Source organism: Rissa tridactyla, chromosome 2, assembly GCF_028500815.1.
Source record: "Rissa tridactyla isolate bRisTri1 chromosome 2, bRisTri1.patW.cur.20221130, whole genome shotgun sequence".
Lineage (NCBI taxonomy): Eukaryota > Metazoa > Chordata > Aves > Charadriiformes > Laridae > Rissa > Rissa tridactyla.
In genome coordinates, this window is record NC_071467.1 from 146,384,148 (window position 1) to 146,412,135 (window position 27,988).

The 27,988-nt window shown below is 35.8% G+C and overlaps 1 protein-coding gene across 1 annotated transcript in view; it reads left to right on the plus strand.

The window, feature by feature from the left end:
- Positions 1-27,988, plus strand: part of MALRD1 (MAM and LDL receptor class A domain containing 1) — a 273,631-nt gene that overhangs the window by 100,587 nt on the left and 145,056 nt on the right. The window contains exons 22-26 of the mRNA XM_054190597.1: positions 11,886-12,042; positions 15,479-15,589; positions 16,482-16,695; positions 22,262-22,509; positions 27,229-27,526. Coding sequence (XP_054046572.1) covers positions 11,886-12,042; positions 15,479-15,589; positions 16,482-16,695; positions 22,262-22,509; positions 27,229-27,526 — 1,028 coding nt within the window. The remainder of the gene's footprint in view (positions 1-11,885; positions 12,043-15,478; positions 15,590-16,481; positions 16,696-22,261; positions 22,510-27,228; positions 27,527-27,988) is intronic.

Below are 27,988 nucleotides of genomic sequence, written 5' to 3' on the forward strand. Positions count from 1 at the left end.
AATTTGTGTTAGTGATTCATTAAGTTTATTAACAAAGCATCACAGGTAATCAAATGCTTTACTGTTCACGGTAGTAAATATCCAGGGTGAATGATAAGGCAAGAAACAAGACTGTAGATATTAGACATTTGATGCTACAAAAAATACAGTTACTGAGGAGTTTTCTACAGTAACACACTATTTTATACTAATCTGTAACACAGAAAATTGCTAATAAAAACTAATGCCCATTGTGATAGGAAATTTTGGTGGCTTTTTCACCTCGAGCTTGGTTATTTGGGAAGGAACTCATTCCTCTTGTTTCCTCTTGCCTTCAACCTCACAGAATTTACGGAGATATGACAGAATGTGACAGGTTCAGATGAGCCATGGAAACACCATGAATTAATCTCAGCCCTGTGTCAGTTAGAAGCCATCCGACTAAAAGTCTCCAATGGAGAAAATCCAACTAACAGTCACTGACTGTTGTATTATGATCAAAACATGGAATCTTTCATCTTTGATGCCATTTGCTTTCTGTGTTGGTTGGTATGCCACAAATGCTTTTAAATGCCATTGGTAAATCTTGAGAGAGTTTGAACAGAGGTTCTCTGAGAACAATGATGCTGACAGAACAAAGAAAAAAAAAGAAAAAAAAAAAAAGAAAGGGGGATTAGACCAGTTAATAACATACTAATTGGTGCTCTACTGTTCAACTATAAAGGCTCATTAGTTGGACGTTAAGTTTATTAGGCTTTAGTTTTTGTTATCAGGTGCTCTGTAATTTTAGCCTTCAGCTATTTTAAGGTAGCCTCAAACCAATGATACAGTTCTTGCTTTTAAAGGACCCAACACTTTGTGTAGGTCTAAAGACACATCTGTGCACTTTTAAAGGACATGCCTACAGTTTAGAGGGTTTAGAGATTTGCAAATGCGCAACACAGGGCATGCAGTGATCATGTCTTTTCTGAGCAAGAAATCTAATTTTTTTTAACCGTTTTTGCTACTTCAAAAATGTTCTGCTCAGCTAGTGAGAGAAGGATTCGATGTACTTCATCACATTTGTGGTTCATTCAGCATTGTGCGCGTTCCCCTGAAAACAACCTGTGTGTCAGCGCTGCAATTCAGGTGTGATTAGAACTGATGTTGATATGCCTGCTCCAGCCCAATTTTAGCTACCACTGGTTCCAATTGCCATAATATGGGAGTGTGGCACTCAGCATGGCGCTCAAAATTGTCCTGGTGTGTTAAGCAAGGACTTGAGTGGTTACACCTCCTTATCTCTACTCTGCTGTTATTACACTATATCCCTAAATAATCTAAAGCACTGAATTTAAGTTAATGTGCACCAATTTTCCAGTCTGAACTCCAACCAAGTCTGCTTCGCCATTTGTATTCTTTTTCTCATAACTGAATAATACTGCCAGATGAATCTACAACAAGTAATTAAGATTAGTTTATAAAATTCTGGTTTCTTGTGTAAAGCCTTATTCAGAATATACTCTGCACAGTTTAGATGTGCTTTCTACTTTAAATTTCTTTGTCAAAACCCTTACAGAGGAGATTTCTGCTTCTTTTGAACTTTTAGCAAGTGATACAGTAATTAACAGCACACATAGAGCAATGGATTTACCATATGAATTTATTTAAAAATAAATCTCTAAGTTTTTATCATGTAATCGGAGCCTCTACTTTTTGGACATAATCCCAAAAGCAGCTTAAACATGTTTATAATGTATGGCATGAATTTTAAAGGACTGATGGACATTAACAAAAAGCTGTTAGAATTATTACAATCAAATGGATAAAAAAAAGTTCTTAAGAAGAAACACCTTCCTGAAAGCACAAACCGAGTCTCATTGCAATACACCACAAAAAATGCTTCAATATGTCAATTCTGTATTTATCATTTTGTATAGATGTGTGTCTGAAGAGTTTGACATATTTCACTACCGTATATTTATGCTGAACTTGCTGTCTCATTCTGTTCAGGCTGTGCTGACTACTATTCCTTAAGCAGGATTTGCTTGAAGACACTGAAGTTAATGACGGTGCATTTAAATGAGCCTTTTAGACATGGAAAGTATATATGATACCTGAGAGTACTATAGTTAGTTACACTTACATAGAAATAGAGGAAAAGTATGGGCTTTATGTGATACTTTTACACTCCATAGATCTGTTCTTAATAGTATTATGTACTTTAGACAAATGTATGTGTCTATCTATTGGTCTTGCTTAAGAACTCTAGTCAAAGTGAAGTAAATACACAGCATTAAATCTTGTAGGCTCCACAGCTGTCTCTAAGAATATGCTCCTAATATTCTTGGACAATGGAAAGAAAGTACTATAGAATTGAAAGTACCATAGGCAATGGAAAGTGAAAGGAAGGGAATACTTCAGCCTTGTAAAGAGGAGTTAATTTAGCACGTTACAGTGTATCTATCACAGGCTCTGATGAGTATTGTGCTTCCATACGTGCAATTCTTGTGATTCTTGAGTTGAACGGGTGTAGATTTCATCAGAATAATGATTTGAGGGCATCTAGAGAAATAAGGTAAAAATAAACAACACATTTTTATATGTTTATAGAATTATTAATTCACATACTTTCACTCACACACACCAATTTCAAAAACACTTTCCCAGACTATCTAATATTTCCTCTGGTTCCACACAGTAAAAAACAAAAAAAAAAAAGTGACGATTACTTGTGGTTGCAGTACAGTCTGAGAAGAATCCCACCGTAACATTGTGCATAAGGTTTTTTCACCCTGCTCTTGTCGCTTTAGAACTGGGACCATAAATTCAACTTTGAATATCAGGTGACCCCACCAGCACTTACAAGAAATGAGCCTTCTTCAGTAATGAAATCTGGAGTATTATCAGACTTCAGGTTAATATAATCTTTTGACTTGGTCATAATCCATTTGTTAGTGTCTGCTTATGTCGTTAGTGGCAAAGCTCAGACGAATGTGTGTGGAAAAATAATCTGTAAGTGCACACAGCTATCACAGTAATATAAAGAATACACATTAGTATCACCTGAAGCAATATGGTCATTAAAAACTAAACACAAAAGACTGTACTTTTCATATTTTTGTAAGAGGAATCCCTGTACTGTGTGTTTAATGAAACTGAAGCAAATATAATTATTCTTTTTTAGAAAAAAAAAATTTTGGGTTGAAAAGTGCTGAAAAAGTAATTCTAAGTTTTGCACCATCCACTTGGAGAGGAAAAGTGTTCAAATTAGTTATGTGTCCAACTTAAATATGTAGTCATAAAATACTGATTACTTTTAAGAGTAAGCTAATGGTCAGAAATTATTTGCAGGTTGATGTCAAATAACTATTTCATTTCAAGTAACCGTAATTCAATCAAACCTAATTTTGTATGAAGAAAGAGAATGAACTCAAACTGGTTCTTAGCTCTGCATATTAGGACGCTAAAGCGTGGGATTGATCTCATAATGAAAATAGATTAAACTGTGAAGAATTTAATCATTGCATGTGAGTGAAATTTACCAGCATATATTTTTTTTCCTGGAATTCATATCTATTATGTAAAACAAGGCATCAAATTGTACACAAAGATTTACGTGTTACACTTGTATCATGGTCAAAGATAGCAAGTTTCTTTTGGAATTTTGACTCTTAGAGTGTGATAATAAGTATAACACACTTTGATTTAGTGCAAGAGTTCCTTCTCACATTTGTGGTGATTTTCTTTGGAGCACCTTTCTAATCACAGTGTCCAGTTACATATTTCATTATGTTGCTACTGCTTTAGTGTATTATGCACCTTTGTTTTTGCTCAGTTTGAATTATCCATTGAAGATCGATCCTGTATTTGTGTGCCAAAGTTTAGATGCTCAAGATAGAAAAATTTATCTCTAGCGCTCAACAACTAGGTCTGTTGGCATCCAGCAATTTACAGTTAGTTGTCAGTAAACACAGCTAGAGGATGGCTTCTGCAATAGGAAATTGCTCTATTATATCCTTTCTCAAAGCAGTATTCCAAAAAATTTACATCTACTTTGTTATGGCATGAGAATCGTGTTACTTTTATGATTCTGAGTTTATTACACATTAATGTTAAATATTAATGGGGATGGGAGGTTACTAGCTGAAATATATGTTTCAAATCACAATAAAAGAACATTATTTTTGGAATTACCACTTTTGAAATTAAATTTATCACATATTGCTGTAACCAAAGATCCGCTTTCCTGATCACTGTTTGCTTTCAATTCCTTTTTAATTTTTTAAAAATATTTACAGAAATGCTTAAATTTAATTGAAGAAATAAAACTTCCTTTTTGTTTTTCTTTCTAGTTGTTAAATATAGATTTGAGCTACTGACTATTTAAAACGTATTAATAGTTAAGTGGTTAGAAGTGTTCAGTGGAGAAAATCTTTCTCTGATACAGTACAATTAATTAGGTTATTGGAGTTCTTATTGCCCTTTGAGATTACTGAAAGTTACACATTTTATGACATTTTAATTTTGCATATAGATTCTTTTTCTGCAATAATATCCTCACAGCTGCAATCCTTTATTCAAGGAAAGAACCCTGTTGAAGCCAATGAATATGTTATATGTGAATCACTGCAAGACAGGGGCTGTAAAAGATCTGTTCATATGTTATGATCTATAACAGACCATCCCATATTATCTACAGAAGGACGAGTAGTAAAACTAATTCTGGTGCAGAGACCGAATATCTAGTGTATACAGATACTAAAGAAACAAGGTATTTTTTTCTCATTCTCCTTCTTTCTCTTTGTAAGACTTCTCAAGCTTCCTAAAGAAGTGTGCTCTGCCGCATTTAATTCAAATTCACAGTCATTATACATCTTGAGTAAAACCTTGGCCATTGTTCACAGACTGCCCTCTCCTTCCTACATCCCATGTTGCCTTCTGGCTGAAATAACGGGCATAATGGTCAGTGTAGCTGTTACCCAGAGTATAAAGGAGGTGATAAATTTCTTCTTGAATGAGTGCTTGAATATTAAAGTCTTTTTCACTTCTGAAATTTTTCAGCATCTTTTTGTAATTTTTACAGCCAGATGCAGTCAGTGTTGGGGAAACTGTTAGGGTTTTGCCTTTTTTTTTTTTTTTTTTAGAAATATAACTCTTTCAGTGTATTTCTATAATACTTTATCATATTTCTCTGTCACTTCTACCCACCTTTCAGCAGTTTCCCACCTTAAAGCCAAATTTCAAGTAAACAGTGCTATAGCGACAATGTGTACCTGGCTTTCCCATTTTGCAGTTAATATATTGTAGTTACATTAGACTCTATATGGACACATACAAAACCAAAGATTAAGCCTTCCTTGTATTTTTGCCTGTTTCCTTAGGGATACTCTAATAATGATGACTTTTGGATGCTTTATGTTTCTATTGCAACCTTTGTTGCTAATGCTAGAAAATATGAAAGGTTAGCGTGTTTTTTAAAGATTTTTAATAGAGACTTTTGGTTTTATACATCCTTAAATTTTTTAGCAGAACTTTTGTATCATCTGTTTTCTGACAATATAAACAAGAAATAATAGGATTCAACATAAAATGAAGCTAGCGTGGTGGAAAGGTCAAAGTATCACAGTTTACAACCATCTTGTGTCAAATATATAAGGCATTGAAATACCAATACTATACCCTGATGACACAGTACGGGACAAAAATGACACCAATATAAATCTTTTCTCATAAATATGGTTGTTAGGAAGAAATAGGGGAGAATTTAACTCTCTCTTAGCTAATGAAACAATAATCTAAAAAATTTTCACAGAAATCTTTTGATGAAATGTTTTCTAACTAGGAAATCTTAGCTAATCTAAACCTAAAATTCTGCAAATATGTTAACTTTGGCAAAACTTTTGTCAGCTGGTTACCTATGCTCTCGGAAGAAAGGGAATAGATAGAGACAGAGCTCCCCCAGCCCCACTGCCCTGAAAAAGGATGCATGGGATGTGATAAATGCAAACTGAAGCTGCTGTCTTGTCTGATTCGAACCATCAACCTGAGCTTTGATGGTCCACAATTTCCTGATATGTCTAGTATCCCACAATTCTTCCCCTTCCGTCAAGACAGTGCTTGTTTTGGAGGTCATCTAGTACCATACTGGGGTTTTGACCACTAGATTTGGGTTTCTCTCTGCAGAGAAGAGGTCCTGTATAGAAAGGTCAATGACTTGGCAAATCCTGGACAGATGGTATTGGGGAGCCGAAGAATAATGCTTTAAATGCGCAAGAGGTCCAACATGTCTATGGGACTCTGATTTGCTATATAGATGCTGCACAGGATTTATGGACACATATATCCAGGAAAATGGAAGGGAATGTAGGAGCTGCTGCATTTTGAATTTCAAATTTTAGTATGGCGTGCTAATCATTGGGATGCTTATCCCCCTAAGCAAACTGAAATTTCCCTCTCTGGTTTTCCTTTTTCGCTTGTTTGTTTTTCTCATTATTGCTGAGATTTGGAAGGAAACCAGAACTCTTTAATGAAATGGAGTTGTTTGTTTTCTAACTAGACTTAGTTTTCACACTAAATGAAAAACAATGAGTAAAGGGTATTTTATGTCCATTTAAGTGCTTAATCAGAGATTCTCAAAAAATTTGTAGAAGAGACACATAGATGAATTAACACTTTAAAAATTGAGAGATGTCCAACAACTAATTAAATCAGAGCTTGAACTTTCTGTACAGGAAAGTTTAGCTGATAAATTTTTGATCCACTTTCAGACATTACAACAACAGACAATTACTCCTGTGAAATGAGTAATTCACAACATGAGAATAATTGATAACACTACCAGCTTTAAACTGGGCATAATTTTTTTGATAGGCCTACAACTTTTTTTTAACACTTAATCTTTCCCTCAATACTAATTCCCATTTAGTATATTCAATTCCCTGTGTTCACCTGAATGGTTTGAAGGGGGAAATACAGTGAAGATTCTTTTATGAATGCCCATTCTTTGCTAACTACATTTTTAAAAGATAGTTACAATTAAGGTATTAATAAAGTCAAGTATGGAAAGGTAGCTCAGTTGCTTATGTTGAATTTTTTATATCCATTAAAGTGTTGTGAATTTCCCTCTGAAATTAATTAGGATTATTACACTGGCAAAGGAATGTCTCTATACAGGGAATGCTTGCAGTATAGAGGTAAAATTAATTATTTTCAAAGGGTAAATATCAAGATCTTAATGACACGTTTTGTAGTTGCCAGCTAAGAGGTTTTCCATGAGATAATTTTCCAAATGAGCCTGAGATCTTGCAGCTACTGGCAGGGGAGCCTGCAAGTATTCTGCTGAATTTCAGCACTTACATAAGATCTATGTTGAAAGCCAGATTTATTCACTCTTACACATGTTGAACAATATCTTGTTTTATACTTGTTACCATCATCTCCTCGAGGTCTCATTTGGAAAAAAAAGATAAAAAAGAAAACAAAGAAGGGCAGTACTTCTGTGGAATAGCAAATAAAGGTGTTTAAGGAGGGGTCAGGTGATTTAATCGTACAATGAAGAAACTACTACCTTGGCTCAAGATCACTCAAAGAACAAAGATGAGGGGTAAAGAGGAGAACAAATTCTGAGCAGAGTAAGGGAGAGTGATAACATAGATTAAGGGAAAGTTTTGGAGTACCTTCTGACTGTATATTACTTACTGCTGTAAAATACATGTGGGCTGGCTAGGCAATCTTTTACTTCAGAAGTCACAGCTTGACAAACTGAACAGACGATTGCATGTATGTTAACTGGCTCTGCTACAAAAGATATATCCATAGAAGGTACTCTAGCATGTAAACTATACACAGAGTGGTTTCTTATTGCTTTCTTCAAACTCTTCCCTCTATAGAACGTACATCTACCTGTAAATTCCACACAGGTTGCTATACCAGACAGCTCAAAGAATTCAAGACAGACAGATTGTTTTTGCTCTGTGAACAAACATGGTGCAAGTTAATATCAGCTACAGACAGTAGAAGAAAGCTTTCCTTTTAAACAACAACATGGATAGGTCAGAAGTATGTCAGTGTTGTAGTCCTAAGTGTAAAAATCTGAATGGTAGGAGTGAAGGTGAAGAAGGATGCTCTACACCCACTTATCCAGCCCCTTCTGATCCTTCCACTTCCCCTTACTTTCCCACATGTCCTTAATATTCTTGTAATCACATGCTGCCACCATGTTTAATGGCTAGCACTCTGTGAAGTGTATCATACAGGGCACTTTAATCTGGTTTGCTGGTTTTAAATGTAACATTAGAGGAAACGCTGAAACAAAGGTGAAAAACTTGCAGTGACACTTGCCTTCTTAGGATGCTCTATGGGACCAGTAGTATCTACATAGAGAAGTGATTTTGGTCTGCCTTCAGGACAAAGACGTATCTGATGGAAGATGCCAAATAAGAGATGGATGTTTGAATTTCATTATAGTAATGGTTTTACCCTACCACTGTTTCAAACTAATCTCACTGAGAGGCCTGGACGTAACACTGAATACTCTGGGAAGCATGAGGGCTGTAAGTGCTGTTGCTTTTCAGAGCTCTTTATCATTCTGCTTCTTACAGCCCTCTTGAATGCTATTGTAAATATTGTGCTGACACTCTTGGACCACTGAAGGCATGAGTTCCCTGTAGCAGAGTAAACTCTGAATTTTTAAATGTTTTTGCAAACCTTAACCAGGCAAGACTCTGGTAGAATACTCAGCACCAAAGAAAAAAAGAAACCAAAAAAAGCTACATCGAAATAACAGCTTTTTCAGCAGAAAAGAGGGAAATAAATGAATGTTCCAAATGCAGACTCGCTTGAAACATCTGTAACTATGTAGTTTTCAATGTTTTCAATTATCACTTACCATATATGCAGTTTATTAGGAGAAGCCTAATAAATTTCTGTTCTAACAGAAATGCTCTATAGCTTTTTATTTTGGGATTATTTTTACCTAATTGCCCTAAGGCTTGCATATACCTTACTCTATTTTGTTCTTATTTTCTGCAATAGTTCACTTCCAAATATCAATGCTTCTGTCTCAAGGATGATGTAAATGCATGCAGTAGTTATAAAGATGTCTGAATTGCCAGGACAGTGGCACTTCTCTCATCTGCTTCTGAATGAAAAGAAAAATAACAGTGTGGAGAAGATTCAGATTTCCCCAGAACACTACTCTTCCCCTAGTATCCCACCAGACTGACTTTGGTTCCTCTTGGCTTTATCACCAGTTCCCCAGTGATTTTACTTGTAAAACGTCTGACCTACACCAAATGAAGGTTTGCCCCACATTTTAAGATTTATTTTAAAAACATATTGTTCCTTATTCAAAAATATCTACTTGAATGTGGCTTAGAAAGAGAAAATTTTGCTATAAACTACTGGATGTTTCTTCTATAGGAAAGGAAGATTACAATACTGCTGAGTAGCTAATTCTATTTTACGGGTGGCACTAGAAATGTTAACTCTGATTATGACCACTAGGTTCCTGCATGTATTTGATTTCTACCTAAACAAATTTGCATAGATGACCCATCCCACACACCACTGATTTTTTTTTTGTATATAAAAGTTTTCATTTTTTAATTCTGAATCATATGCACTTCATGTTCTTCAATTAACATGTAAGAAACTCTCTGCAGAATGTTATCTTTTCCTGCATGAGTTCCTTCATTTTATGGGATCTTTTGCTATTTCACTTTAAATAAAACAAATGTATTAATAGTTTAGAGCTGAGAATCATCTTTGCTAGCTAAAGAGAAATTATGGGAATAATCCAATGATTCTCTCATTCTTGCATGCTAGATAAGGTTTTGGGAAACCTCTGAGAAGCGTGTAATGTTTACAGGATTGAACTGTGGCTGACTAACTAGTAAAAGTGCTCAGCCCACTTCTGACCCACGGAAGTGTTAGAACTACACTTAGCTGTGCTGCAGGACATACCCTGGGATTTCTGCACCAAAATGTTTTATAACTACCAAAATTGTCTTTTATTTTCATCTACCATAATATTTTCTGTAGTTTCCCATGGATACAGCACTTGACTTTTTTATCTTTTTTTTTTTTTCTCTGGTGTGACACCAGGGGAGGCAGAAGCAGTACTCTGCGTAACAAGCAATGAACCAGCCACTGATTCGCATGGATTTTTGAAGGGCTGTTTTGTGTCAATGGCTATTGCTAGGTTTTAATTCTCCTATGAAGCAAAGATTTAATGGTCTTAAACATTAAGAAAGAGAAAGAGATGGAAAATTCTTTTCATGTAAATATATTCTTAAGCTCAACCGCAGGTTATAGGAAGAATAAGGAGATACCCTATGAATTTTTTTGCTCTGGGCAAAAAGAAGATCAGGCTGTTTGTAGTCTATCAATCTGTCACTGGTCATGTTAGAAACAAGTTGCTGTATACGTGATTATAAGGATGAGTGAATTAATTAACAGACTTCAGATCCTCAGAGGAAATTGCTGTGTGAGTACAGAGATAAATTTTATCTGTTTCTAGCCTACTTTTTATTATGTGCTATAGTAGATAGACCATGCTATTCTTAAAGTGAATGAATATACATGTAATTCAGTCTCTCCTTGATTTCCAGAGTACCTGACTGTCCTTGATTAATGTGTTAAAGTATTTTGTGATTATTGAGTGTAAATTTTTCTATACGGTAAATGTAACCTATTAGGTTTTTTTGTAACTTTGCAGTGATAAACCTGTATGTGTCAAACTCATAGTTATTTTATCACACAGATCAGTACATGTCGAGTTCAATGTACGCACCACAATCTGTAAATTGTGTCTAGATAAATAGTGAAGATATTTTTAAAAATTTTATAAAATATTTTAAAGAAACAATTTTTTTACAAGATTTCAAAGAAACTTCACTTGATCATTGAAAAATTAGCTTTCATAATATTTGTTTAATACTGTGGGGCTGCTGCAGCAAAGACTGCATCAAACTGAGTTCTTACCACAGGCACCAAAGTCTTTTAGTCCTTTAGACTGCTCTAAGTATAAAAACTATAGAGGGGGCTAGTAAAAAAAAATAAAAAAGTTCTTGAAATCCGTATCATTGAAGCCCTGACTCTTCCCATTCAGCAGGACTTTCAGTCTGTGAACACCCTCTGGGCACCCCGCGTTTCCCTTGGCAGTGCTTCCTGGGCACGGTCACTGCTTTCTCACAGTTGCAGTGGTGCAACTTTATGGAGCGGTTGCTCAGAGCTTGGCCAAACAGGAAAACTGAAAAACGAGGAAAGCCTAATGCCAAGACCTTTTTAAAAACGTAGTTCCCATCATCAGGTTTGCAATCCCTTGTTGGAAAGGTTCTTTCTTTTGAGAAGCACTGAGTGTGTATCAGCTCCACTAAAAAGAATAGAATCTTATCTTTGGTGAACATCAGTTTTTTATTTTGAAAAGCAAGGTTTTCAGGAGCCAAATCTTAGGCACACAAAATACTAAAACTGCACTTCTGGACTTTCTGTACACTCAGAGTCTGATGCTTACTGCAAAGCCAGCCGCATCTTTCCCAGCAGCTCAGGAGAAAGAATTTCACTCAGTATCTTGGATTTACTTGACTTCAAGTCAGGCTTAAACCTTCTGATTTCCCTGAGGAAAGGAGGGTGGGGGGCACAACACCCAGAGGCCCTCCAGCCCTCACCTATATGATCCTGTGGGTCAAGGCTGACTTCAGCTCTGTATTTTGTCATGCCAATCTCTGATATAAAAATACTAACTGCCTTTTCAAGGGCTTTTTGGGATTCAGGCTACACACTGATAAACTAAAAGGCATCCAGATACCCAGACAGAAGACGCTATATCTGTATAAGGAGACATTACCACTTTAACTTTAACTAGACTTTTATTTTGATTAAAAGTTCTGTTTTAATAAAGAAAAACTTTTCTCTCTGAGCAGGTGTACTGAAGAAGGCTGGTATCTGTTTGCAGACAGCTCGAATGGAGAATTTGGTGACATCGCTGACATCGCTACCCCAGTCATCTCCCTTACGGGGCCCAAATGCAAAATTGTGTTCTGGAACCACATGAATGGTTCAACAATAGGTTCTTTGGAGGTGCGGAGATGTTCTGTGTTCCCGGTTGCTTGGGTTTTTTTACTGCCTGAAATTGCTGTGAGAAAATTCATGCCTTGTCATTTAGTTTCATTAAAGCCTAGGCTGCTAATAAATGAAAACAAATAATTGCTAGCACTTCACTGCTCTCAATATGTTATGATCTGCAGGAAGCGTTAGCTCAAGTAAGCTGGGAAAATGTAACTTTCTACAATAATCAAAAACTGTGGCCTTTCTAAATATACCGTGGCTGGAACTTCCATACAAGAAAAATGCTTGTGCTGCACAATACCCTTTGACACTGAAAAGCATCAGTAGATATTTGGACATCGAAGTCTTTGTCTGAATGTGGGAACATGAAAAAAAGAAGTAATTGTAATAAAATTTGCTGTAAAATTGTATATAAACAGCTTATTCCTCTGAAAGCTTAACATATATCTTTCAGAGGTTAATTATATTAATGTAAGCAGCATTGAACTATTACTAGGACATAACCGTAACAAACTTGCTTACCCATACCCTTTTCTTCACTACAGTTAAATAAAAGGACTTCTGTAAAGGAAATGTAACTCATTCAGCAGCTTGTAGATTAAATGACTGACTATAAAGTGGATGAATAAAACAGCAATACTGTTCTCAACAATTTTTTTGCCACACATCTGAGTAACCATAACAGGATTTCCCATGAATGTTACACAATAACTACAGCATCTGAAGTGGATTGAAAAAAACTCTCAGGATAAGTTGCCCAGTCACCTGTATCAAATTGGGTGTAGCCAATATGTGTGAATTTAATTGTACAAATAAATTCTCACTAGCTTGGTTACTCTGAATAACAAAAGGCAACTATAACAAAAAGCTGGTAGAATTCAAATCTTTCAAAGATGAAATTAAAATATATGTTGACATGAGAATGGAAATCTAAGATGTGTTGTCCTTCACCCCGTGCACGTGACTTGCTAGATATTCAGAGGAAGCACGTTTTGCATTTTCTTGAATTTTTCTTAAACAATTTTTGAAGATATCACTGTATTTCTCTCAAGTAAGTAAAGATCTTTCTAGGCTGCTTGGCAAGTAGTCAAATTTTAATTTATCAGATTTAATGGGAAATCAGAGTATAAATATGATTTGTCCTTAGTTTTAAGACTTGGGACAAATCAATTTGCTTTGAGACTTGTTTGCATTTACTCCATTGTTCTGGGTTTCTTTAGAGTGTAGGAACCCGTGTTAGTTGGAGTCAAGTCTACGGAGTATTTTGTAGAAATTAGCAGCAAATTCTATGGAACCATGCCCAGTATTACAACCAAAAAGGGCAAATGCATGTAGATATTAATTTTTTCTCAGTTTCAACACAGGGAACTACAATTTCCCTCTATTCCTTAACTTTTTTTTTTCAGTTATAGCTTAATTGATTTTAAGATGTACCAAAGGAAAATCATGAAACATTTGCATTTTTAAAATTGTATGTAATTAGCACTTTTAATTGCTTAATTAAGCAATTAATAATGAATATAAAATAACTCAGAATATAAAATTACTTATGTAATTTCTCATTATTTTTTTCTAAAGGTGCTAAGTACTATATGAATGTGAATCTTTCTGTGCTTAAAAATCACTAAAGGCCTTTTATCCAGCTCTTCCCCCAAGACTACCACATTTTTATTTAATTCACAAGGTTGGATTTTTTTGCATGTTAGTCTGCGTCCATGCTGTCAAATGTCATGTAGGATGCATTGAAGACTTTCCTGCTGTCTGCATGAATGTCTGTCTTCCTGTGGTTTTATGGCTTTGTTAAGCATTGATTAGCTGTCGCTTTATTGGGCCACCTCAGTTTGAATATTAGTTGAAACCATTTTTCTCTGGTTTCTGCCCTCTGATTTGGCATGGGTAACTCTACCAAAGTATTAGGTGAGCTTTTTCAATAACTTGTATTGTAATCGAAATGCATAGGGCTTTAAATTGCATGAGGGCACATGGAAGCTTTGGATTTTGATAGCAAATAAATTTATGGGCATGTTTAACTCTAAAATTATAACCTTTAGCATGATATGATAGAAACTATGAATTTCTGATGAAGGACTTGGGTTTATAATTCAGTAAGTAATTCACAGTGTATGTAAAATTATGTATGTATGTACGTGTCTACAGTCACACACATTTATATCTATAGTCAAAGAAATATATAATTTGTATGTGAGCGTAAGAAAAATCTTATTTAGCACCATTTATTCTCACAAATAATATCTTTAATCCCTGTTTCTCTCCAATTTATTTTTTCCCCTTAGCACTCATGTCTTCTGCAGGCAGTTCTTGTCTATAAAGCCAGCTGTCACTTTGTTTTTTCTATTCCATTTAATATATTACACCTGTTTCTCTCGCTCCTCTGGAGTGAAAGCTCTTCAGTGTGAGGATCTTCTCTTTGCTTGGCAGAGCCCACCTGTTATGCAATATCATATACACTCACAGGACTGCATAAATTTTCAAAAAAATCCTTTTTCTTTCATTAAGATGAAAAATGCCTGGGCTGCCCTAAGAAGATTACACAGAGTAGCAATAAATCCTTGAAAGCAGAAGTGGTTCAGGCAACTGGTGAACTGATATTTAGCTCTGCGAGTACTGGCTGGAGACACAGGTTGATACACTTCATCAAACACCCGTCTTTCAGCTCAGTTGAATTTGGATGCCCAAGAGGTTGGAGCAAAACATATTTAGGACTTTGTGCTCAGGTCAAAAAGTCTCATCGTTGCCCAATTCAGTGACTGTTCACAGGGGTAAGGGTATTTAAGACTCTTCCACTGTCCAATCAGATAAAATTTGGTCTTTAGAAGAAAATAACAAGTTTTTTATTTGTAGAAGAAAAAATTAATACATTTTTCAGTAACTCTTGTTGTTAGTGTTTTTTCCTTTTTTTACAAATGGATCCCAATCCATTAATGAGCAATTTTTATTTGCGGCTAGCCACTCTGGATAAATTAATGGGATAAGTTAGTCCAGGTAAGATTCTGGACTGATTACACTTATGAGGAGATAAGAAAACACTGAAGCATTATTTTCTTAGAATAGTTGTTTACACTGGAAAATCCTTTTGAGTCAGATAGGACATTAAGAAAAGGTTCTTCACTAAGAGGGTTGTCTATCACTCTAACAGGCTCCTCAGGGAACTGGTGACAGTACCAAGCCTGTCAGAGTTCAAGGAATGTCTGGATGATGTTCTAAGTCATATGGTTATTTTTAGGTAGTCCTGCTAGGAGCACGGAGTTGGACTTGATGATCCTTTTGGGTCCCTTCCAACTCCAGAAATCTATGATTCTATGATATTTAATGATGGTATAGGGATAAGTTGTACAAGATACTCTCATATTTTTGTATACAATTAAGGAACCTAAAGTGAGTTGGTAATAAAAAGATTTTTTGTGACCTAGAATTATTTCCTTTTTAGGTACTCTGTAAAACCCATAACAAGACTTCTAAACTGTGGACTCAAAGTGGCAGCCAAGGTCCCCAGTGGAACAGAGCAGAAGTGTTTTTAGGAATTCGTTCAAATTTTCAGGTATATATTCCTATGTTATGTGCTCTCTGCATAGCTGGCTTTAGGTACTTTTATATTATGCATTCTTCACCTCCTCATTTCCCTTTTTCCTTCATACACATAGTGTACCTCCCCTTTTGAATAACAAAATAATTTTGGCTGGCTGATCAGTTATCTGAGCTGACCACAAGGTTTTGGAAGTTTCTCACTCCCCTTCAATCTCAGACTGATATACTTTTTTTGAGATGGAGAAGCCTTTCTATCCTTGAATCCAATTCAGGATAAACTATTCCGCTTCCTTCTCCTTAATGTGTAGCAGTATTACATCTGGTTTATGAAAAAAGAGTCTTGAGCATGATGTTTGCTTTGAAATAGGAGCTGATTCCTAAGCCTCTTAGAGATACTTAGTCATGGGTATACCATGCTTAGTTGTATCTCTATAAAAAAACCCCAGAAACAGCCAGAAACGAATTTAAAAATGTGTTACATTCTCTGGTACTTCTGTCTTAGATGGCTTTTAATGAAACTTTAACATTCTTTTTGCATTAATGAGAATAACTGATGAATGACTCGGGCTAGTCTTTTTCGTGCTTACTTTGCAGAAGTAGATGGAAGCCTTGCTATTAATTCAGGAGAAGTGGGGACTAGTATCGGGTTTTGTTGCTCATTTTCTTCCCCCCCTTTTCTGTACATGGTTGATATTAGAAGATGGTCCTTCAATAACTGTAGCGACAAATCTGTACAAGCAGTAGTACAAACTTTCATAGGGCTGTGCTATGACAGTAAGAACTGACCACTTCCTATTTCAAGATTCGCAAGGACTGTCATAGTCTGTGTTCTGTTCATGTTGCATGTATAAGCTTTTGTATATCTTAACCATGTCTTACTGTAATAGCTCCGTAATTTTTATTAGGTTGTTTTCAGGGCAAAACGTGGTGTCAGTTACATGGGAGACGTGGCAGTGGATGACATTACCTTTGAAGATTGTTCCCCTTTGCTCATCCCAGACAGACCTTGCACATCAGAGGAATTCACATGTGCCAACAAGTACTGCATCCCAAAGGATAATTTGTGTGATTTTGTAAATGATTGTGCAGACAACTCAGATGAGAGCCCTACTATTTGCAGTAAGTATGGTAGTTTTTTAAATATAATTATCATAAATAACTGTGCCTGCTGTGAATTGTTATTACTTGGAATACTTTTGGCAGCTCATCAGCTAAGAAAGCAAACAAGAAGGTAATAATTTAATTCTAGTCCTTGGCTTTTAGGGTTTTTAAATTACTATTATTTAATCTGAAATCATATGATAGAAAATAAAAAGAGCTGTTAGTGAATTTCTTAAAATAACTCAGAAAGCAGCTGTCTTTAAAAGCATAATAAAATTCTCCTGTTTTCCATATGAAAAGAATGTATTAAGTCTGAAAAAAATACTTCAAGCATAATACCTTTGGAATATGAGGGACCTACATCCTTTGATATTTCAAGGATTGGCAGGTATCTTAGCAGATCATTTTAATCTGAATACCGTACAATTTTGGTTTTACAAGAGGTATCAAGAAACAGCATCTGTAGTATCAGATTCAAAGAACGTTGTTTCATATCAAACGGGTTCTCCTCTGGAGAAATGGATCACAATATGTCACACTAACATTTTTTTCTACTACAATTGTGGGAAATGCTCACACAATCAAATCTGCACTGTTTGGTACTGTATGAACAGTTGCCTCCTTTTTTTTGAGATTATGAATACACTTTACCAAATTCTCAGTGAATACAATTCTATGAAGCAAAGGTACGCTCCTATGAAGCTAAGGTACATGGCAAAGGGACTGTGTTTTACAAATTATTTTCATACTATTAACGGTGATTTCCAAACCAGGAATAGCATGCCCTCTACAACTACCTGAAAGGAGGTTGGAGAGAGGTGGGTGTTGGCCTCTTCTCCCAGGTGAATGACAGGACAGAAGAAATGGTCTGAAGCTGTGGCAGGGGAGGTTTAGATTAGATATTGGGAAGAATTACTTTACTGAAAGAGTGGTCAGGCACTGGAACAGCCTGCCCAGGGAGGTGGTTGAGTCACCATCCCTAGAGGTATTTAAGAAACATCTAGATTTGGTACTTCAGGGCATGCTCTGAAGGGCAGAGATTGTAGGTTGTTGGGTGTTGGGTTTTTTTGGGGTTTTTTGTGTGTGTGTGTGTGTGTGTGTGTGTATGGTTGGACTCGATGATCTCAAAGGTCCTTTCCAACCATGAAGATTCTATGATTCTATGTCACTAAGCTATGGATGAGTTCAGATCCTCTGCAACTACAAATGAGGAGTATATCAAGTCGGAAATACTCATTTGAAAAAGATTCTCGTTTTTTGGCTTTTATTTTCTGAACTACTTAAAAGCTGTTTACCCATGACTTTTTTGAGTTTTATGGATTGTCTGTATTTCCCATGAACACCATCAGCCAAATAAAGACTGAAGCATCAGGGGCAAGATGGTTCAAACAGGCTGATGGGATTTAGTTTTTCAGTGCCCTAAAGTATCTAATTGTGATTCCTCATTGGAAAAGAGATGAACCGAACAGTCCCACAAAGAAAATGCCTTCCTGTGAAGTGATTTTTTTACTTTATATTTTTAAGTTTAAAAAAAAGTAAAAAATTCTTTAAAAAAGTTAGGAAAAGAACTTTCCTGACTGCATTTTAACAGGAAGCTTTACAATGAAGTATTAAGGAGCACAGGAATCATTACTGGGGTGAAACTTCTGTATCAACATGGATTTTGCCTCAGATAAAAAAATAATGCCATTTCATAATGTCTAATTGTGCTGTAAAATGCTTAGTGACCAATTATAGCTTTCTTTGTTAGGTCTGGGAGTGCTTTATTCAATAGGATTTTCAATTAGTGTCAGGAATTAGGCTAATTTTTATTTCCTTTTTTCCTTTTTTTTTTTTCCAGTTTTGAAATAGGTATGCCGCTGTAAAACTCCAATATGCTCTGGAGAATTTGAGGATTCTATTATTGGTGCTGTCTCTGCCTTATATATTTAATAAAGTAGAAATACATAATATAGCACTTCCTGAAAATACACTTAACAGAAAAATGCTAGTTCTGTTTTCACAGCTTTTTCATGAGGTAGGCTGCCTCTGAAGAGAACATAATGATAGGAAGCACATGTTTCCACTCTTTGTGAAGATTTTTTCATTCCTTGCAGCCATCAGAGAAGAGTTGTTTCCCTCACTGTTGAAGCATAGAACCACAGCTTGAAAACCTCAAACTCAGAAGCCCAGGGAAGGCTTTAGCAGGGCAAAGCACGGTAGACCAAAGCATAGGAAACCAGAAATGAGCGGTTTTGCCCAGACATGGCAATTGTGTTTAAAAAACATGAAAACTGTACGGCTTCAAGACATCTCCATAGTACCTTTTAGCAGTAGGCCTTCCTTGATTGCAAGCTCTAACTGTAGACGTTGGTTGCTATGTGGACCAAGAGTCACCATATTTTAGTTAACAAAATATTTCTGCACCATGTTAAAAGAAACTAGTCCCTAATGTTTGTAATATTTCTGAACCTCCAGAATGTTAATAGGACTATGTCACACAATGATACTCACCATGTCTAATTAGAAATGTCTAGACAAAGCCAGTGCTGCTGAGATATAAACTGTGCCTCATAAAGCTGTTAAATTACTGTTGCCTTGGTTTTATTTGCTTTGTAGAGGGCTCTTTTTAGTTACGTGCACGATGCCAGTGCTGTAAAATAAGTCAAGTACACATTTTAACAGATATACTGATTCATCAAGTGTTTAGAAATTATTCTATTAGGTACTGAATGAATGATCCTTGCTCAGATTTTTCTTTAAATATGTCACTAGTAATATTTTCTTACTACAAGTATATGAGAACAAAATAAAACACAACATTGCTGGATAGGTAATGGGTGGTAGCACTCCTTCAACCTTGTTCAGAAACTGCCGGGGTTTGCTTTCTGCTGCTTGAGGGTTTTGCTGTATCAGAGGAAGGTGTCTGAGGCAGCTCTGGTTAGATTAAGTTGGGCAGGACTCCTTGAAGTAGAAAGGGTGTTTTATGAGATCTAGTAAATTTAATTTTGTGAAAAAGGCTGTGGGGCAGTAGTGTTTTCCCAGTCTGAAATATGGATTAGTGCCAGTGCAGGTGGCTGTACTTGGTAGGTGTTTGGTTTTGTCTGAGCTTGGTTAATGCTTGGTTTAGCTCATCAGTGTGCTTCTGAAGCAAGTCTCTGTTATTCCTGATTATTATGATTTGGTTTGCATCGTTGAAGTGTGCTCAAGCATATGAACTAGGTTCCTTTCATTAGAAAAATAAATTGAAAGGTGAGCTTTAGGAGGACATCAAATCTATTCTAACCACTAATGGTCATTCAGCCCACAGGATCAGCCTGTACCACCTCAGTCCTCTTTCCTCCACTGCCCTGCTAAATGCTACCAGGTCCTCAGCATCAGGTGTTTTGCTGTACAGATCTGCTCCTATAGCTCTGCACTTCTTGTTCATCTAGGCATAACTGTTGGGAATAATATGCCTTAAAATAGTTTAAATTTTGCTCCCTTTAATTACTTGGTTTATTACAAAGATTCATTAGATCTTTTGTGATCAATATATGATTCATAAACCTACTGTTAAGTGTTTTTAAATTATTAAGCTCTCATCCTGTAGACTAATTCAGCAGCCCTGTGTCACTGCTCTACAGACAAAAGGATTAGCTTTTCTTTTGTACTTCATTACTAAAAGTTCACAGCTCTTCACAGAAGAGTCTACTACGAAAGATTTAATACACAAGTACACAGTCATCTCCTGTAACTTCAGCTTCTAAGCTGGCTGCCTAAGTTCTCTTTTTCATCAGTGCAGTGACTCACTTCCAGGCTGAAGTTCATTTAATTTAAAATTGGTTGTTTGAGTTAGATTAGATAAATTGTCTTCTAGATATGACTATTTTTCTTTGTTGAATATAGAGATCCTACAAGGACATCTAAATTTAGATTAGGTAACACGCAATTTATAAAGCATTAGCAGGGATGTTCAGTACTCATGCCTTAAGGTCTTGATTCCTGAAAACATGCCTTTAAAACAAAATGGTCAGTTGCATGCATGAATTTCATTGACTCGAGATGGAATTTGTAAGTAATTGAAGGAATTTAACTAGGATCATGAAATACGAAGTAACTAAATGATCATACAGCAAAAGATGAGAAGTGACAAATTTTATGGACAGTTGCATTCAGTTGAGGTAAACTACAACCTATGTTTTCTAATCTTTTCATTTAGCACATCAGGTTTGGGTTTTTTTTAATTATTTCAGATGGCAACATATTTGCAGACAAAGGTAAATGATAGTGAAGCTATTTTTGCGAAACAGCCCATATTTTTAAGAAAAAGTTTCTAGCTTCTTTGCCACCCTTACAACCTCCACAAAGAAAAATCCAAGGAAGAAATCTTTCATCTGATTTCAGCCTGAAATTTTAGAGGTAGCTGTCTGTATGGTTTTGGTCCATGTGTAAACTCCATGGATTTTAGCTCCTTGGCCTCATTACTGAGGCTTCTGACCAGCTGCTAATTAAAAAAAAAAAGCTACTTTTAAGTGGCTGAACTTTATAAGACCCCAGAAGAGGCTCACATTCTGTTTACATTTTACAAGAGAGCTTTTGTCATGTCTTATATTGTCAGAGCAAATAATCCATACAGCTTCCAAATTTATCTTCAAAGCACTTTCCTTTCCAGCAATAATAGTAGGAATATTCAGGGCACAGTTGAAAGTCTCTTGAAGGCTCTGCCGAAATTCAAGCTTATTTCAGCAAGTTTAGTCTTACTTGGTAATCATTATACTGAAGTTATAGATGCATAGAGGAAAAAATTATACACAGCTTAAACTTCTGGAGTCTTAATGGTGCAATGGTCTTAACCTTAATTTATGGGGACAGCTGACTCACCATGCTGGCTATTTCAAGATTGGAAAATCGGTAAAGAGCATGCATGTTGTTTCATAAAAAAATCAACCAAAATTATGACAGCTTTCTCTTTTTCTAGGCATTAAATACAATTTAAGGAGAAACGTTGATAATCATTTATGTTTGCATATTGGCTAAGAAATTACATGTGTGAATTCTTCTGGAAACGAGTAAAAGTAAACTAACTATGGGTGTGATTCAGCTCAAAGTTAGCACACCTGCATTTATGTTTTACCTATATGTGTCTATATGGAGGTTGTGTCTTTATGGTGCTCAACATATCCATTTGGATGGCTTTCTGTTCCCTAAATATAGGCATTTATTATCATTTTCACCTGACCTTAACGTGTTGCTCCATAAAGTTTTCTGCAGATGTCTTGGTCACCCTATGGAGGGCACCAATTGACCTTTGCCTGTAAGACCTTGAAGAGCCATTCAGCTTGACCTAGAATAGATTGCTGGATTTGGTTTCTTTTATACTAAGGACCCTGGTGACTGTAATGGGATCACAGAGGTGTACCTCATATATATTCAGTTTTGTCCTATCCTTTTATTATATCCTAGAACATTAAAAATGATCTGTTTAATAAGATACATGGATATTATTTTTTCTATAGAAGCACTATTTTTCCTTTTACGGATTTGAGTACTAAGTTGTAGTATAAGTACCTAATCAACTTCTTGACAAAAAATCTCTTTTCATGTGTATGCAAATGTCTTTCAGGTACATCTATTGGGCATTGCAGTTTTGAGTTTGATCTTTGTGGATGGAAGCAAGATGAAAATGACGATTTTGACTGGAACCTCAGAACCAGCAGTACCAGAAAAATGGGCACTGGCCCAGCTACTGATCATACATTACGAGACCCATCTGGTCATTATATTTTTATAAGGAGTTCATTTCTTCAGCTGCCAGGACAGAAAGCCAGGATTTCTAGTCCTGTCCTAAGCAGAAGGAATAAAGACTGCAAGGTATGTGGGGGTGTGGTACTATCAGGAGTGCAGAATTTTATTTCTAGATTGCACGAAGATAATATTCCTAAATTGAATAGAGATAATCACTGAGATATTTCTTAAGAAAAAACGAACATGTTGCAGAAGAGTCAGGGAAATAAGTCATAAGGAAATCTTATTTCCTTGAAATTATAAGAAAGCGTGTATCTCATTGGGGGAGAGGAATGATTTCTTTAAGTAAATAGGTACTCTGGGAGATTCAGATGAAGCTGACAGTGAATGCAGCGTCTGATTTAGAATATGTCTTATGTGACACCAGACTTGAGTAGCATAAATCTATGGTAATGGTTTGTGATTTTATGGAGAAAATGTGTATAAATACAGTAACAATTGACTTTCAAAGAGTACAACTGCGAATGGAAGGATGTGTGACAGAAGGCTTTGTCACCAACTCTCCTCTAGAGAATGGAGAAAAATAAGCCTTTATTTTCCAGTACATTACAGCACAACGATTTGAGCTTTATCATTTCTCTGCAAACCCGGATTAAAAAGTTTTCTAGTTTTGATATATCTTTTACAGCCTTTGTTAAAATGGCAACATGTCGTTTCATAAGACATGTTTCAGAACATATCTATCAGAATCTGCTACAGGAACAACATGCTGAAAAAGTGAATTTTCCAGAAAGTTGAACTATACATTACTTTGAGATGGTATTTTTATGAATTTTCACAGTCTTTAAGTGTCAAGGCAAAAATGAGTGGTATCTCAGTTTCCAACATCAGTGTCAAACACAAAATGGAAGTTTAAACATTAATAATTGCCAATAATTCTAATTACTAATCAAATTAGTAATAATTTAAAATCAGTAATTACGAATAGAGCTACCGAAATATCTGTATACGTTATTTACATGGAGAGGAATATTGTGCATAAATGGAGCTGCTGTGAGAGGGAAAGTGGTACTTTTAGCCTTTGGAAAATTAACAAAGGAAAATTTATAGAGACTTCAGAAAATTAGCGAGGCAGGATTGGCTTAACATTTTCAGGGAAAATTTGGGAATGGGTTCCCAGAACTGAAGAAGTGATCTGGAAAAAAACCAAGCAAACCTAGTGGGGGAAAAAAAAAAAGGTATTAGTATATGAAGTTATTTCAACATTTGATTTGATATGAAGGAAATAATATCTCAAATAGTTAATTAAGATCTAAAACTTCATCCTAACAGATCAGACAGTCCCTAAAACTATTTTACTCCATTCTGTGAGTTATTAGAGTTGAAAGAAAGTGTGAACAACAAGTGGTCTAAGTTGTATGCCAGCCTAGAATCTAGAGTAAAGAATTTTGGAACTACCGTGAGTAAAAACAACATTCAGGCTATTATTTTGCTAATTATTTTGCTATTAACACACGAAGATCAGTCTAACTTGGCAACAGAAATGTTTGTTGGCTATCTGCTTTACCCAGTTAAATAAGGTCAAGAGCTCTCTAATGATCTGCCCATAAAATAGCCACTTTGCTCTCCAGCATTTGGAGCATCTTCACTACCAATGCCACACTTGGAATTCTTACTCCATCTGTTTGTTGGAGATACTGGTCTGGTAACTTGCCTGAGAGATAATACCAGTGTCTTTATATTTATGGAAGATATAAAATTTGATTGAGTTTCTCCTGTAAAATAGGATACGTAATAATTTTGCATTAGGTTTTTGTCCTCATTTTGGAAGTTCACCTTTATACATCTATCTAATAACTAGCTCTGCCAAGAGGATAATCTTGGTGAAGATAAGACAGTTTTTTAAAAGCCTTTGAATTGAACTGATTGTGTGATCACCGCACTATGGTCATCAAATGAAGGTTGCCATAGACTGAAATAGTCCTAAACAGTTTTACTGTATACACAGATGACATCTCTGTTCAAAATGTCCACTCATTTGCCTCTAGGTCCATTTTTCTCCTACTCACTACTCATGAGGAAAATCAAAAGTCATAAAGAGTTTGACACTTGGAAAGCGTTCTGCTTATGCTTGGGATTTCTAAGCAGTTCATTTGATTGAAATCTTCTGGCTGTTTGAAAACTCTCAAAACTCTTTGTAGACAAGAAAGTCAGGAAGTACTAAACATAAATGTATTGATTTTACGATCAAAACAAAGCTCTAGTAATTTCAGTATGTCAGGAGCAAAACTTAATCTAGCTATTATAAAATATCATCAAAATTTGAGCCATAAAATTAGTTACAAACACAACCAGTTGTTATAATCCTTTTAGTTTTCAAAAATCTATGATAAATTCTTCAGGATAGACCTGAAAAATTAAGTAGCCAACTGGTGGATGCCAAGATCCAGAGAACCTTGGAGAGCTAAGACTAGAGAGCTAGCCTATGTTCTGATGCGAAGCAAATTAAGTACGGGAATGAATATTTTACACGCATTGTAATTCAAGCCTGAGTAATGTGGATCCCCAGCCCTGAAATGGCTTGGATACATGCTTAAAATCAAATTTGTGTATGACTGTTATCAAGATGATGTTACTACTATATAATATATCTAGAAATGAAGTAATAGAACAGAGGAACGGCATGTTGACTTCAATACACAAAATTATTCAGTGTAATTGAGATAAGGATATTGCAAATAAATGTGAAGTCCAGAAAGTGATGTTGGGGGCTGGGGGGGGGGGCGGGGCTTGTATGAATTCATTGATCATAAAAGAAATGCAAACATACAAAATACAGTCTGGTAGTTTTGAAAAGAACTGCAGTCAATCAGGAGCAGTGTGGTGGGGAGTTCTATGAAAATATTTCCTAGAATTTAATTACAGTTAAAGAATCAAACAAAATTCAGCAGTAGTAAAAAGAAATAGAAATTGATCCTAAAAATGTGAAAATCATGATATAGTATAGAGATATACACGTATATTGAATAGGCTAACCTCATTTAAAGAATGATTTTAAGAGAAACAGACTAGTTTCCTGCATGACAGGAAATATCTCCATACAAGAAAACTATATTTCATAGAATCATAGAATGGTTAGATTTGGAAGCAATCTTAAAGATCATCTAGTTTCAAACCCCTTGCCATGGGCAGGGACAGCTTCCACTATACCAGGCTGCTCAAAGCCCCATCCAGCCTGGCCTTGAACACTTCCAGGGATGGGGCATCCACAACTTCTCTGGGCAACCTGTGTCAGTGCTTCACTATCCTCACAGTAAATAATTTCTTTCTAATATCTACTCTAAATCTAAACCGAAATTCTTTCGGTTCAAAACTGTTACCCCTCATCCTATCACTACAGGCCCTGATCAAGAGTCCCTCCCCATCTCTCCTGTAGGCCCCCTTTAGGTTCTGGAAGGCTGCTATAAGGTCTCCCCAGAGCCTTCTCTTCTTCAGACTGAACCCCAACTCTCTCAGCCTGTCTTCATAGGAGAGGTGCTCCAGCCCTCAGATCATCTTTGTGGCCCTACTCTGGAATCGTTCCAACAGGTCCATGTCCTTCTTATGTTGGGGGCCTCAGAGCTGGACACAGTACTCCAGGTGGGGTCTCACAAATGTGGAATAGAGGGTCTGAATCACCTCCTTAGACCTGCTGGCCACTTCGTTGCACAGGAGACATTCCGAAAGTTAAAATAATAAAACTTTCAAAAGAATTATAACACAAAGCCCTTGGTGGTTTTACTAATCAATAATTAGAGAAAATCAATTAAAATCAATTAAATAGATATTTGTGAGTTTTTTTTAAAAAATAATATATTTATGCAATACAAAAGGCTGCAGAAGCCTATGAAATCCTATAGCACCAGGTAACATAAAGGGACGTGACTTCACATTTACATGGGTGTCATAATATTCGCTATTATTTTTTTATAGCTATAATAAATAGGATAGAGTTTTCATTCTTTACGGCTTGTGCTATGCATACGACTAGGAAGAAATTTGAGCTATAGACATGGTCTCGCATATTATAACATGAATTGCCTTATTTTCAGGGTCCTACGTCATTCTTGGAAGTATTCTGATCTTTGTCAGAAACAAGATATTGAACTAGATTAAGTATTCATTTGATCAAATACAAGTATTCCTTTGTTGCTCTTGAATTGAAAATAACTGAGAGAGCAGTTAATGGTGATCATTCTTCACAGTGATTTTTTTAATGTTCTGTTGATCTTACTTCTGTACTTCATAGTTTATTTTCCCATTTTTACTAAAAAAAAAAGTTAAATAATAAAATCACTGTTTTCTTACCCGAGAACCTCTTATGCTTTATTTTAGCTATTGTTTTGCATTTCTTCAGTCCATGTGGAAGTTTTTCTCCCACGTTAGATTAAACTATTTTCTAATCACACACTCTATAATCTAGCACAAACACGTTTATAACCAGAGCAGTGTTGAGTAAACTGAAGTTACTTCCCTTATGGTAAATGGCAGTGCTCCATTCCTGTTTTCTTATCAAGTATTTTCATTCTTTTCATTTACATGCAAGAGTTATTCAAAAGAAATGTAAGATCAGCTGTCACGGTTTTGTAATGCTGGCTTCCAAGTTTGGTTTATGGAATATTTCAAAAATTTTCACTAGTAAGTCTTTCTGTGTGTGTTTTAATTAAATTGGGTTTGAATCAGTAAAATTAAGGGCTATTCTGAATGCTACTAATAATGCTCCATTTAATAATTAAGGTAAATACAATAGCAGAATGTGTCTGAAGTCACCTAGTGTATACTTGATGCTACTGTTCTTGCTTACAGATACTTTTCTATTACCATATGTATGGAGCTCACATTGGATCATTGATTGTCTACCAGAGGACTACAGCGAAACATGAAAAAATTCTCTTTAATCTTACTGGAAACCAGGGAAATTTCTGGCAGTTTAAGGCACTGATCCTGGCTGGAGATGGAGATGAAGATTTCCAAGTTGTCTTTGAAGGGATAGCTGGAAAAGGTCCCAAAGATGGCATAGCACTTGATGACCTCACGTTATCCAGGGAGTGCTTACCATCCCAGGAGTTTTTACCAGCAGAACCCACAACGCTACCTCCAACAGGTATGTTCCTACTATGGACAAACAGTATCTGTCTGTAAGTCTAAAAGAATGAATAGCAGCATTGTTTTCATTTGTCTCTCCTTCAAAGACAAATAGAATACATAGTTTGCTATAGTTTTTAAGTAGATCTTTGAAATTCTAATAAAATTATTTTATGAAATAATTGTTTGGATACTGAGTCAACGCTTGTGAATCTGCAAGACTTACTGTCCAGCGGTGTATACTTAGACAATATCCTCCTTAATTCAGTGGGATTTATTTATCAATAGCTGTAAAAAATAGCTGTTGTAAAATAAAGAATTAAGAGCAGTACATAGCCAATATGGACAGATCGCAATAAGGCCAGCAGGCTTTAATGCTTTTTGGCTAGTGGGAATTCCTATTTATACTGTTTTTTGGGCACCATATCCACCTTGTTCCCATGTGGTGTGGTGCCAGCATTGGTACAATTATTTGCACCGT